This window comes from Lygodium microphyllum, chromosome 7, assembly GCF_053477565.2.
Source record: "Lygodium microphyllum isolate KBCC chromosome 7, Lygodium_microphyllum_v1.1.10, whole genome shotgun sequence".
NCBI lineage: Eukaryota > Viridiplantae > Streptophyta > Polypodiopsida > Schizaeales > Lygodiaceae > Lygodium > Lygodium microphyllum.
This window is the reverse complement of record NC_141141.1, coordinates 131,589,257-131,601,326: the sequence shown is the minus strand read 5'-3', so window position 1 is coordinate 131,601,326 and position 12,070 is coordinate 131,589,257. Positions and strand designations below refer to the sequence as shown.

At 35.2% G+C, this 12,070-nt stretch overlaps 1 protein-coding gene across 2 annotated transcripts; it reads right to left on the bottom strand.

Annotated features, from left to right (window-relative positions):
• Positions 1-227: 227 nt before the first annotated feature.
• Positions 228-8,237, bottom strand: LOC148033968 (myb-related protein 308-like). Of its 2 annotated transcripts, none has more exons than XM_087682410.1 (3): positions 7,076-8,237; positions 6,704-6,833; positions 228-291 (listed from the first exon to the last, which is right to left on the bottom strand). In XM_087682410.1, exons 1-3 carry the CDS (start codon positions 7,344-7,346, stop codon positions 246-248), a joined length of 447 nt encoding a protein of 148 aa, XP_087538536.1. In that variant the 5' UTR covers positions 7,347-8,237; the 3' UTR covers positions 228-245. The 2 variants fall into 2 exon arrangements, with proteins under 2 accessions (XP_087538536.1, XP_087538535.1); XM_087682409.1 differs by lacking the exon at positions 228-291 and adding an exon at positions 5,130-6,379.
• Between the last annotated feature and the right edge of the window lie 3,833 nt (positions 8,238-12,070).

The following is a 12,070-nucleotide window of genomic DNA, read 5'->3' as shown; positions in this document are numbered from 1 at the left end:
CACAATCCAATCTATCTACCAACCAATAGATCATATTGCGACATAGTAAGAACCAACACAAGTCATTGAATAGCAACTGGTACCACAAATCGACATTCTCAATGAGATTTGCATATGTAGTTACCAATCACAAATTATAAGGAGTTACAATCACCCAAAAAGAACTTTTGCACATAAGGAATACATTTATGCCCAGGCTAGTATATGTGATGCTTTCTCGCATAATTGAAAGAAGAAACTTGCATCTAGTTGAGCTTCCAGATCCATCCACCTTTGTAACTGATTCCAAACCTAACACCATGACACGCACAAACATATAGTATATTACAACACAATCAAACATAGATCAATCATTGCATGATGTATGAGAGGACCTCCTACACCTCTTACAACATGCAAAAAAGAAAATCTTCCTCTACCAAAGATTATCACTTGTATTGAACTTTAAATTCACATACTCACGTTATTTCTTTTTGTGATTTTTACATATAAACAACATCCATAAAGTTCAATATAATCCCAAACAAGATTTGGATAATATAAATTGTATCTTGTATCTATAAATATACAATAATTGAAAATAATTTAATCACATAAAAACTTACATGCAAATGTTCAAGCTAGATATGCAAATTTTCAAGAACACCTAGTACCAAATCAAGCACCATCCTATTGCTTGCAATGTCATAGGTATCTCACAACAAACTGGATGAGAATGGCAAACGTCATGAGGAAAAGACCATCAAAATACATCAATGGATAACTACAATGACCTTTAAAATCTGATGGATACATCCAAGCATATACTCAACAACAATCCACCTACAGAACATAAGTGTAGCATATGGTACAAACCTTGCTACAACTTTCACAATATTGATTTTCTTATAATCTAATTCAACAAACACAAACACATTTCATATACAGGAACCCTAAAATAGATACTTGAAAAATTTTAAGTCCAATACAAAGACCTACTTGAGAATCCACAACAAATAGGTGCTACCCAAGTCCTACTAAACACTAAAATAAATGGCATTGAGTCCATGTATCCAATTGAGATTCTACACTACAAATTCAACATCTTACTTAAGGCCCTCATAGATCAAGTGACAAAAGGAGAAGCTAATGGTATGTTAAAAAATCACATGGAAGCAAACCACTACACTCATGGACATGAAAAGCATGCTGGGACTATCAGAAATGTCATATACTTACTCACCAAATCCATGGTACCTAGACCAATTCATTCAATACTATTATAAATGTAACAAGTAAGTAATAAAAGATGCCTTTTTAAGACATTCAATAGGTTTCCAAAAAAAAATCCTTTAACGATGAAAACATTCATTACAAAAGTGCAAAGATAATCAACTCAACAAGAAACAAAGCTTTTATTGATACCAAGTTATCAACCTCAACGACTAGCCAAAACACAATCACATCATCCAGCACCAACTCCAAGCAACATCAATGAGCTAGTTCAAATGTGGCAATGCAAAGAAACAAGACTAAGCACTTCATCTATATCATAATATGCAAACAAAATGACAAGGTATATGTAGGCCACATGATGAACAATAGGAAAAAGAGTCCAATAACACAAAATAAAACCCATCAAAACAATCAAGAAAGACATCTAAACCTACTAACCATTCAATGATAATTTTGAGGTTAGCATAGAAGCAACAAGTAATACCATAAACAAGACTAGGAACATAGAGTAGGACATGATCTTGAAAAAGAATGCAATTACTATAAGCTACAACCAACTGTATGGACACCCAATAAACTGTTAAAAATATTTTTTTAAAAGAGAAGATACTTGATTTGGTATAGGAATACATTGTACATGATGTACTCCATGCTCCTCGACTCTAAGTAAATATATAGAGCACCTTTACTTTTGGATTATCCATGTTCTAAACAAATAGATTTATGAGTTGATTTGGCATTTCTTAAACTCTAGCAAAATATTCAATAACCTTCAACAAAATTACTAGTTTTCTCACATCTATGAATTGAATATCTTACCTTCATTTGATTTAAGCTCTTTTAGACAACACTCGTTTTTTTTTTTAAATACACTTTATGTTTAACTTTGATTTGCAAAGCAACAAAAGGAAAAGGATCACACTCCTTCAAATTACTAAAAAACAAGCACTTGCACCCAAAAAAAAGACACTTCCTAAACATAGATGCACATATCAACCTAGTTACACTTATAATATAGCAAGGTATTGATGGCATCATCAATTAAGAGTGAACTCCTTTAAGGGCTAGTTGGCCAATGTTGGGATTTGTAATGAGATCAACCACCAATTATTAGGTGAAATTTTGTTTTCAAACACATTTGAGCGACAGTTGGATTGAAAGGTCTAGTATATTGTACACAATTACAATGACTAATTACCACAAGATCGAAAATACTCATATATTTAACATAAAGTGAGGTCTACAAAATCAACATGCTAGACAAATTTATAAAGATATTCAAAGAGAATTTTTTATGAGAGAAAGGTTCCAGCATCATATGACCATTAAATTTGATCACTTTATCATCTTACCATTAAGGGCACATAAATATTGCATTTAAGGGAGTTTGATTCACATTCCTTGAACCATATTCAACATCTTAGGAACATAACCCTTGATTGCTAATTTGTGCTTGTTTCTATACCATCCATTAATATGAGTGAGAGAGAGAGAGAGAGAGAGAGAGAGAGAGAGAGAGAGAGAGAGAGAGAGAGAGAGAGAGAGAGAGAGAGAGAGAGAGAGAGAGAGAGAGAGAGAGAGAGAGAGAGAGAGAGAGAGAGAGAGAGAGTGAGAGCACGTTCTTAGGCCAGCTTCCTTAAGGCTTCCTTATTCCTCTCATTACTAGGCATGCTTCCTTATGATTATCATAGTTGAAGATGATGACTTAAAGAAGAGTTCAAGACCTAGGGCTCTTAAATTTTTAATCATCTCATCTATCTTTGAAACAAATATAGCAAATCACAATATAATTGATAATGGGGGATGTTATCTTTGAATATAGAATAGATCATCAACATTAATCATGTTAAAAATGCTTCACCTAAAAAAGGGGAAGTATGAAATTACAAGAATCATCAATTATGATTCTAACAAGGATGTCTCAAGTAAAACTCAAATACTTCAATATGCCAAAAAGTACAAAATTATTTGAAAATATGATCAAACTACAAAATATGGCTTTCCTTTGTTTAAGGAAAAAAAATTTAGTGAGTAAACATTTTTTAAAATAAGGATTTAATCAATGTATGGTGCATATTGTATTGGAGCATTAGTCTACTAGCTTCCTTGTCATCGGTTTTTCTTAAACAATTCCATACCAACTCCCAATTGCCTCCCAAAGAAACCCTTACCACTTTTTTAAGTAATGTCTCCTTAGAATAACCCTCATATTCAAGTGCAAAGAAAAAGAATACTCCAATCAAGAAAGAGCTCATAATCAACCAAATCTCATAAGTGATGGTTGGGGCATGGAGCTTAAAAAGGCAAAGAGAAGATCAGATCAAGTCTCAAAATAGCATAGTGCCTCAAGCTCATTGCTATATGGAAGTGTTCCAATCTAGTAAGGTTGAGAGACCCAAGAGAGACAAAGAGGAGAATAGAAGACTTAATAAAAAGAAATGGACCATATGTGGTATCTGATTTATAGCCTTGATTGATGAGTACATGAAACTTTTGGTACTTCTTTTCACATGGCCTCTTAGTCAACATTACACACAAGACTTTGAGCTTGAAATCTTTAAGCATAACAACTTATAAAACTAATGGTGCTATGATACCACCTAAATTGCTAGCTTTTCTTGAATTAGAAATTGGGGTGCCAATTGTGGTTAATAAGTATGAATGCATGTCCGACATTGTCAAAGTCAAAAATTAAGATTCCTACTTCTTAACTCTTAAAATTATAATCTTTATAGTATTTAGACCCTCAAATTTTAAAGTATGTTCACAATGAGATACTACTTCAAGTACCTTTATTACTATGTCCATGTGCATGCTTATGATTAGTTTGGGAACCTATAATGTATTGTGAATGGACTATATTAGACATATAGTAACAAGACAATATGGAGCACCAATTAAAGCCATTTTCATTTATTATCCTATGTAATTGTGATAAACCTTCGCAATTTTTTTCCTAAACTTTAGCTAATGAGCTAAATTGGAAAAGTTATAAATGTTAATACTTAATAATTCTGATTGAGAAATAAAAATATACCACAATAGTCCATGTCATCACTCTCAACATTCAAGCCTTAATTTTAAATATGGGCATACCAATACCAATGCCCCGATAATCTCTTGGATATTGGATGATGGGAATTAGGCAATGGTGTTTGCATGGGCACATGTAACCATGTACACATTTGCATACATGCATGCCCACTATCTAGTGCACCTCTAAATGATGCGATGCAAGTAGTGTGTTCTAATATTGGAGAAATTATGGTAATGTGATAATGTGAGAAAGGACCGGACATCTCTTCTCAAGGGGTGCACGTATAGAAAATCATCTATATAACATGTGTTCAAAGGGTATTAAGAAATACCCTTTCTTCACATGCTACAAGGCCATAAAATGACTTGTTTTACTTTACTAAACTTATATATTTTTTGAAAATTATAATTAAAATATCACTTTTGTAAATATAATAATGTAAATTTTACTAAATGAAATACCCTTTCCTTTGAACTCACATGGTATCTTAAATGTTCTATAAGGTGGACTCCTTGGGCATCTCTTGCTTTATGTACATACTACAATTTTTACTTTACATACTAATATTTTGATACTCTCTCTTGGACAATCAAAATAGTAATGGGTACATGAGGGATTTTTCCTAGATATTAAAAGGCATAAGCATATTTACACTTAATTACTTGACTTAAGCTATTGAGATTTGGCTAGAATATAAGAACGGGTATTTTAATGTGTGATTAAGTAGTCAAATATGTGTTCATGTGGTTATAAAAAGCTTTATAAATGAATTCTATGCAAAAAAATTATGTATTTTAATATGTGAATATTAGGTAGTCAAATATGTATTCATGCAGTCATAAAAAGTTTTATAAATGAATTCTATGCAAAAACATGTTGTAATTTAACTCTCCAATACTTCATATTTGAGCATCTTATAAGATCATCCTTACACAAATCATGGTGCATATCCAAAAAATTACCAACTATTGATCATTTCTTGTCCAATTGATTGCATTAGTTAATAAGGTGTTGCATGAATGGAACATAACAATCTTGATAGTGAAAAAAACTTACAACTTGGAACTTTGTTGAGAATTAGGTAGAGGCAAGTATGTTTATATCTTTAGGTCTCTTGTGCTAGAACTTTCTACATCATCCTAAGTATGATATTTGTGTTCCCTCAATAGCTTTTGATCGACATCCATTTGAAATATCTCACCCTCCCATAGCTCAAAGTTGAAGTTACTATCCATTGATACTTGTTGGCATGGCATGTTTTCTAGCTCAACAATAGGTTGTATAGTCTCCACATCCCAAGGTATTGACTCTGAGTCAGGGATTGAAACTCCTTGTTCTTGATTAGCATTATAAGAAAAGGGGACGATTGGTTGTTGTGTACTACTTTGTCTTGCACCAAAGTTGATTTGATCCCAAACTTCACCCACTCTACTACAATGGTGAGAATCAACTTTCTCTCCCCTAATTATATTGCATGGTAGATTCGAAGGTTCATCATACTGCATGTGGATTGAAGGTTCATGACCTTGCATTCTGTTAGATGTAGCCAATAGTTTATAGATATCTTCACCAACTTGGAGTTGTGATGGCATTTCACATGACAATTGCATACCAAAATTGTTGCTCAAATTGCTACCAACACCAGTGTAATGAGCATTGAAACTCATTGTATTGGAGTCGCTAGTTGTGAGCATGTTGTAATTATTGAAACATGATGGTAGGTTTGAGTTATTATTGATGATGAAGTGATGGTTGAGATTGTTGATAGTATTGAATAAGAGCATATCATCTTGTCGATGATAGTTGTCATGGTCATTGCATGAGGTTATGTGTGATGCAATTGGGGCTCCTTCATGAGTGCTAGACGTTGGGGAAACTTCTAAGCTTGACATGTCAAAATTACAACTTGTTGCATCCACCAATGATGTGGATGCATTGAAACTATTGTGATAATGGCCAATTTCTTGATCTAGTTGTGAGACCCCACTTGAGGAAGTATCCATATTATGGGTGTTTGTAGAGAGTTGTTGGTCCATGGTCTTTAGCTTCTTCTTGATATGGGATCTCCAATAGTTCTTAATCTCATTGTCTGACCTTCCAGGCAAGTGAATTGCTATGAGAGACCACCTAGTGTGTGAAAAGAATAGCAAAATGATGAGAATATGAAAGAAGAAATAGTTAAATAGACCACAATGGAATCATGCTATTCATGAATGGTAGGAGCCTACTGACACTCCAATTAGACTTATCATAGATTCAACTAACTACTCTAGCAAGACTTCATCTTAGATTATGCTACACTTTGTAAGAATGAGAAGAAGCTAGGGTTTTCCTTTGGAGTTCAAAAGAGTAAGCAGAACATTATTGCAACAAGATCATTTCACTATGAATTTCATTAGAAAGCGCTCCTAGTGATCTTTGCATGAAAGGATTGAGAAAGAGGAGGGGTACCTATTGCCTAAGAGCGAGTGGAGCTTGATGATAAGGCGCTCTTCTTCTTCGGAGATATGGCCACGTTTGATGTCAGGGCGGAGGTAGTTGACCCATCTGAGCCTGCAACTCTTGCCACATCTTTGGAGGCCTACATGGGCAAAATGAACCATGATAATATGAATATGAGAGAGAGAGAGAGAGAGAGAGAGAGAGAGAGAGAGAGAGAGAGAGAGAGAGAGAGAGAGAGAGAGAGAGAGAGAGAGAGAGAGATGACTTATATATCATTCATCAACTATAGTGTAACACCTCAGAAACTTTGATTAGCGCATATGTACTACTTAATTATACCCACAAAGCTTTGATTGGCGGTTAATTAATCAGTGATTATACCTGCAGCTTTGGCCAGCTTGCTCCATCGTCCCTCTCCGTATTTCCTGACGTATTGGATCAGTCGTATGTCTTCCTCCACACTCCAGTGACCCTTCCGAAACGGCCCATTCGCTGATGCAGCTGACGATGATGCAGACGATGATGCGCCAGCTTGCCTCGCCTTATTCATCTGGGGATTAGTGGGCGCTGACCTGGCCTGATTAGGATTAGGGCCACTTAATCCTGCAGCAGGGGCTGTCAATCCTGCTGCGCCTGCAGCATGAGGATTCATGCTCGATTATAATTAATCAGCTCCTCATTAACTAGCAATTGCTGCAGGACTATAATTACTATTTGCCAATTATTGCAATAGTAATTATATGGAGCCCATGAGAAAAACCGCCATGATATTCACACAATCTCTCATGATATCGGATGCCGTGAAATAACAAGATAGAATTAGAGAGATCGATAGTAAGCAAAGGCTTAATCGATCATTACATCGGACAGCGTAAAATAATTATTAGGTATAAGAAGTGAGACCATTAAGCATTGAATTACGCTTAATTGATCATCTCAAGCAACTTCTGCAGTGGTATAATTAAACTATTGCTAATGGCAACAGTAATTTGGAGCCAAATGAATATATGAGCTAATTATCAGCCATGATCACACAATCGCTGCCGATATCGAATATCGTCGATAAATGATCAGAGACAGATTAACAATATGGATCGTTAATAAGCAAAGGCTAATTAATCGATGAACATCATCGAGCGTCGCCCATGATCATGCCATTAATCTAATTGATCGGGCATATGATTGAATAGGATTATCCTGAGCTGCTATACGTTCAAATGCATTCCCATGGGGCACAGGAATTTCATTTATAGTGACAGCCTGCTATGCTTTTGCGCAAAAGATCGCATGTTTCCGCGCTTATGTCCACTACTAAAGTTCTTTTGAATTAATTAAAAGCACCTAATGACGCCTTCGAAACGGACCTTGGTGGCCTACATGCATTTTTGTAATTGTGATTGACCAAATGCTTCGGTATAGACTACGTAATTCTTGCATGAAACCTTTTCTTTTTTCCCCTAAATTGTGAAAAATTAAACCTTGAATTTCTGCATGATCAATGCATAACCTGCATATGTAACCTTTTAACCAACAAGAAAATACTTTGTTCATACCTTAACCTTCACATAAATGCCCCATTTGCTTGTACATTATTTGCTTATATAGGCAAATGCATATATAACCTTTATCCACAAAATACTTTATTCATTCCTTAACCTTTACCTAAATGCACAATTTGCTTATAATGCATAATCTCCTTATATAGGCAAATGCATATATAACCTTTACCCCCAAAAAATTCCTTATTCACACCTTAGCCTTTGCATAAGTCTATGATTTGCTCATATCGGCAAACACCCTGTTTCACATGTTATAAGCTTAATGTGAATGCCTTTTGGTAAAGACAATCTTTGCCATATCCCTCATGCATTCATCTACTTACATGTGTGAGCCTTTGGACATGTGGGGCTATGATGGTGAGATGATTTTTTAATGTGGTAGAATTTAAAGGATATCTCCACCTATTCATTTCCAGAATAATAATTAGATGATGTTAACCATCAACATACAAATGGGCTAACTGTGGTGCTGATATATTGGGATAGCTCAAATCGATGAGCCAAGCTTTGGGTTGTTGCAAGTATCTTTCACTTGAAATTGAACCTTTTGATGCTGCACTCCTTGATTTGCATGAGTCCATCTCTATCAAGCCACTTATCCACTCTTTGAAACATGTTTTGGCTCACGTTAATTGTAACCCCTAGCCCCAAGCTATTTGTGAAAAATTGACAATACACTTATAGGAACTATCCAAGTTCATGTTACTTTCATATTTTCCCATGTTGCCAAATTACTACAACTTTCCACTTCAAATGAAAGATAAGAAAGGCTAATTTGTTTTATGCTTTGGGCAATCCAATTGCTAACTGGTCCTTACTTTGCTCGACAAAGGTTTTCTGCTTCTTATCGTTTCTATCATGTCCACAATGAGGCTAATTTTCCAAGCCATGGCCATGCCATTCTTTAAAGGACCATAGGCAAAATACTATTTTTTTGTTGCCGAGATGCAAATCTTGGTAATGTGGTTCTGAAAATCTTTTTTCCAAAGTTAGCATTTCACTGCTATAACATGCTATTTAGAAGCTTCTAAATAATGTTATATTTGATACATGTTTAGGCAAATAAATAAGCCTCTTTTTGTTTTTGATTCACTCTTTGTGATGAAAAATAGTGTATTTCTCCACTCATATGTAAAATGTTTACTGTGGTCTAAATGACCTAATTAAAGAAGACTGTTCTGAATTGCCCAATATTTAGAATGTTTGATGCATTTTAAATTACCCAATTAAAGAACATTGTAATATCATCATGAGATATAGTTCATGTGGTTAGAGCATGCATGTCCCTAGAGGTAGGTATAAGTTTAAATGCCACTTGGGAGTCTAGGACACTTGAAGGTATCTACCTCCCCATACTTAGCCTTTACTTTTTAATAAATACATTAACATTGTTATATGTTCTAGGAAGTGCACACAAGAAATTGCAACACATACATCTACATAATTGAGATGGATCAGTTGTAGCATCTCCCACACTCTAAAAGCATCACAATTCAAGAAAACATTATAGTCATGTATCGAGTTGTCTTCAAAGGTCTATTGGTAATTTGTCCATATAAATTAAAACCACACCACTCATACATGATGTAAGTTATTTAATTAACCACTTTACTATGTATTAATTGTGCAATTAATTGTCAGCAAGTATTATTTGCTACCTATACCTCTAAAATGGCACTTTATATATGGCAAGTGTAGAGGAAAAATAGTGCCCATTTGTAGCTTGATGGCTCAAGAGACTACTTTTCTTGAACCATTTCTAAATAAAATTTCCCAAGGGGAAAGAAGTGTAATTTGTACCCCAATGGATTTGGCTACTTTTCTTCAATCATGAATTGCTAAAGAGATTTGCCCTTTTTTTGTATTTAGAATCCTTTTAGAGGCGAAATATTTTGCCAAATTTGCATGCTTTCTACCATAACCCATGAACAATGCGAGATTCACACATTATTTTAAAGATTTGTGTCTGTTTAATGATATAGTATCCATCCTATTTATACTCTCGTCATGCCTTTGAGACCTTAGCTTTTGTCTTGGGGGGCCCACCAAGTAAACTTTGTTTATTATTGACATTTGATTGTCAAATCAAGTGAATGGATTGCTAGTAGCTCTAAGGCACTAGTTGTGAAGTTGACACCTTGTGGGAATATACTTTGAGTAGGGCACCAATTGTATACCCTAGGGTGACCTACAGAACCCCTGCATGTCTTGGAATTAAGTTCATTTGAATGTACATGAGTTTTTCAAACTTATCTCTTAAAAAAAGGTATGTTTCTCATTAAGCCGTTAATAAATGCTAAAATGGTCATGAGAGATAAACACTTTTAGTAAGAAGGACTTGTATGTGATGGCAAAAAACTTGGTCCACATTAAAGATGAATATTTTGATGAAATTACCAAACAAACTTTGTAAACTTGTTGCCCAATCTTCCCCCTACTTCAAATGTGGCTATCCTTGAACCATTGAGAAGTAGCATTGCCAAGTAGAAGTGTCACAAGTGGATGATGTCATGGTTACTAAGGCTTTTTATTCATCATGGCATGAGAGAGATGCATGTGCAAGCCTTAGACCATGATGCCTTCAAGGAGGATCTCTCTCTCTCTCTCTCTCTCTCTCTCTCTCTCTCTCAATCAATCAATTCTCTTTATGTATTCATGTGTTTTACCTTCTGTATATGAGACATGTACAAATATACACTAACATATGCACATATATGCATGCATGCATGCATTCCTACATACGTGTGTGTGTGTGTGGACTTATGTGTATGTATAGAGTTACATATATATCTACATATGAGCCTCCTCTCTATGCACACGTATTATTATATGAAAAGTATTACAAGATATGGATGTAGGGTTTCTTGAGAAGCACGGCGTGAGCAACCACGTTGAGGGTGAAAGATCGGTTGATTGAGGCAAATATCAACGTGATATACTCCCGGTTTTGAGGGGAAATTTCCTCATCTCGCTTTCATAAATCAGCTAGTTGGACCACCATTTCTCCTCTCGGCCATCCACACTTGCTTTATTGTGTTTCATAAAACTATTCGTTGCAGTTGTTGTGCACTTCACATTAACCTTGGCGTCTCTTCTTTACCTTGTCTTTACACCTTCATGGAGCTTTATTAATGTTCTTCTTCTTCCTTTTCTTGACATGAAAATGAGAAGCTATAAGCTATAAGCTATAATCTCTCTCATCCATCTCTCTCTCTCTCTCTCTCTCTCTCTCTCTCTCTCTCTCTCTCTCTCTCTCTCTCTCTCTAGCCTATGGTACTAGCCCTTCTCATCTACTCAGAGTTCATGAACTTCCTCCAACGTGTCATATTGCATAATCATGCACACGTCCAAATGGCATAAAATTTAAACTCCAACCTTAGTCCTTTCTAGTACTATCCACCCCATCAATCCCCTTCATGGTGTAAGACAAATGTGTTGTATGCCCTTTGATCTAGAACCACATAAGTCATACAATTTAAAAAAAACAAATTTCCAGTCATGTTAAGCTACAACATTACCTATTGACAAAGCTATATGCACTTTGATTCACAGCCACATAACTCATACAATTAAAAATATGCATGTGAGTCCTACTAAGTCCCACCATACCTATTGACAAAGTTGTATGCACTTTGAATCACAACCACATAAGTCATATTAAGTAAGGCATGCATGCTAAGCTTCAACATAACTATTCATAGAGTTGTGTGCACTTTGAGTAACAATCACATAGGTCATACAAAAACATGCACATGCATCATGTTAAGCTACCATAGTCCTATTCACAAAGTTTTCCAATAGAGTATCAAATGTGAGG

Bases quoted from the DNA above. Each gene is read 5' to 3' on its own strand.
- LOC148033968 (XM_087682409.1), bottom strand. From the start codon at position 7,346: ATGAATCCTCATGCTGCAGGCGCAGCAGGATTGACAGCCCCTGCTGCA. The intron at 6,834-7,075 runs GTATAATCACTG...TTGCCCATGTAG, and splicing joins CAAGCTGGCCAAAGCTGCAG to GCCTCCAAAGATGTGGCAAG. The intron at 6,380-6,703 runs GTACCCCTCCTC...TTCACACACTAG, and splicing joins CACTCGCTCTTAGGCAATAG to GTGGTCTCTCATAGCAATTC.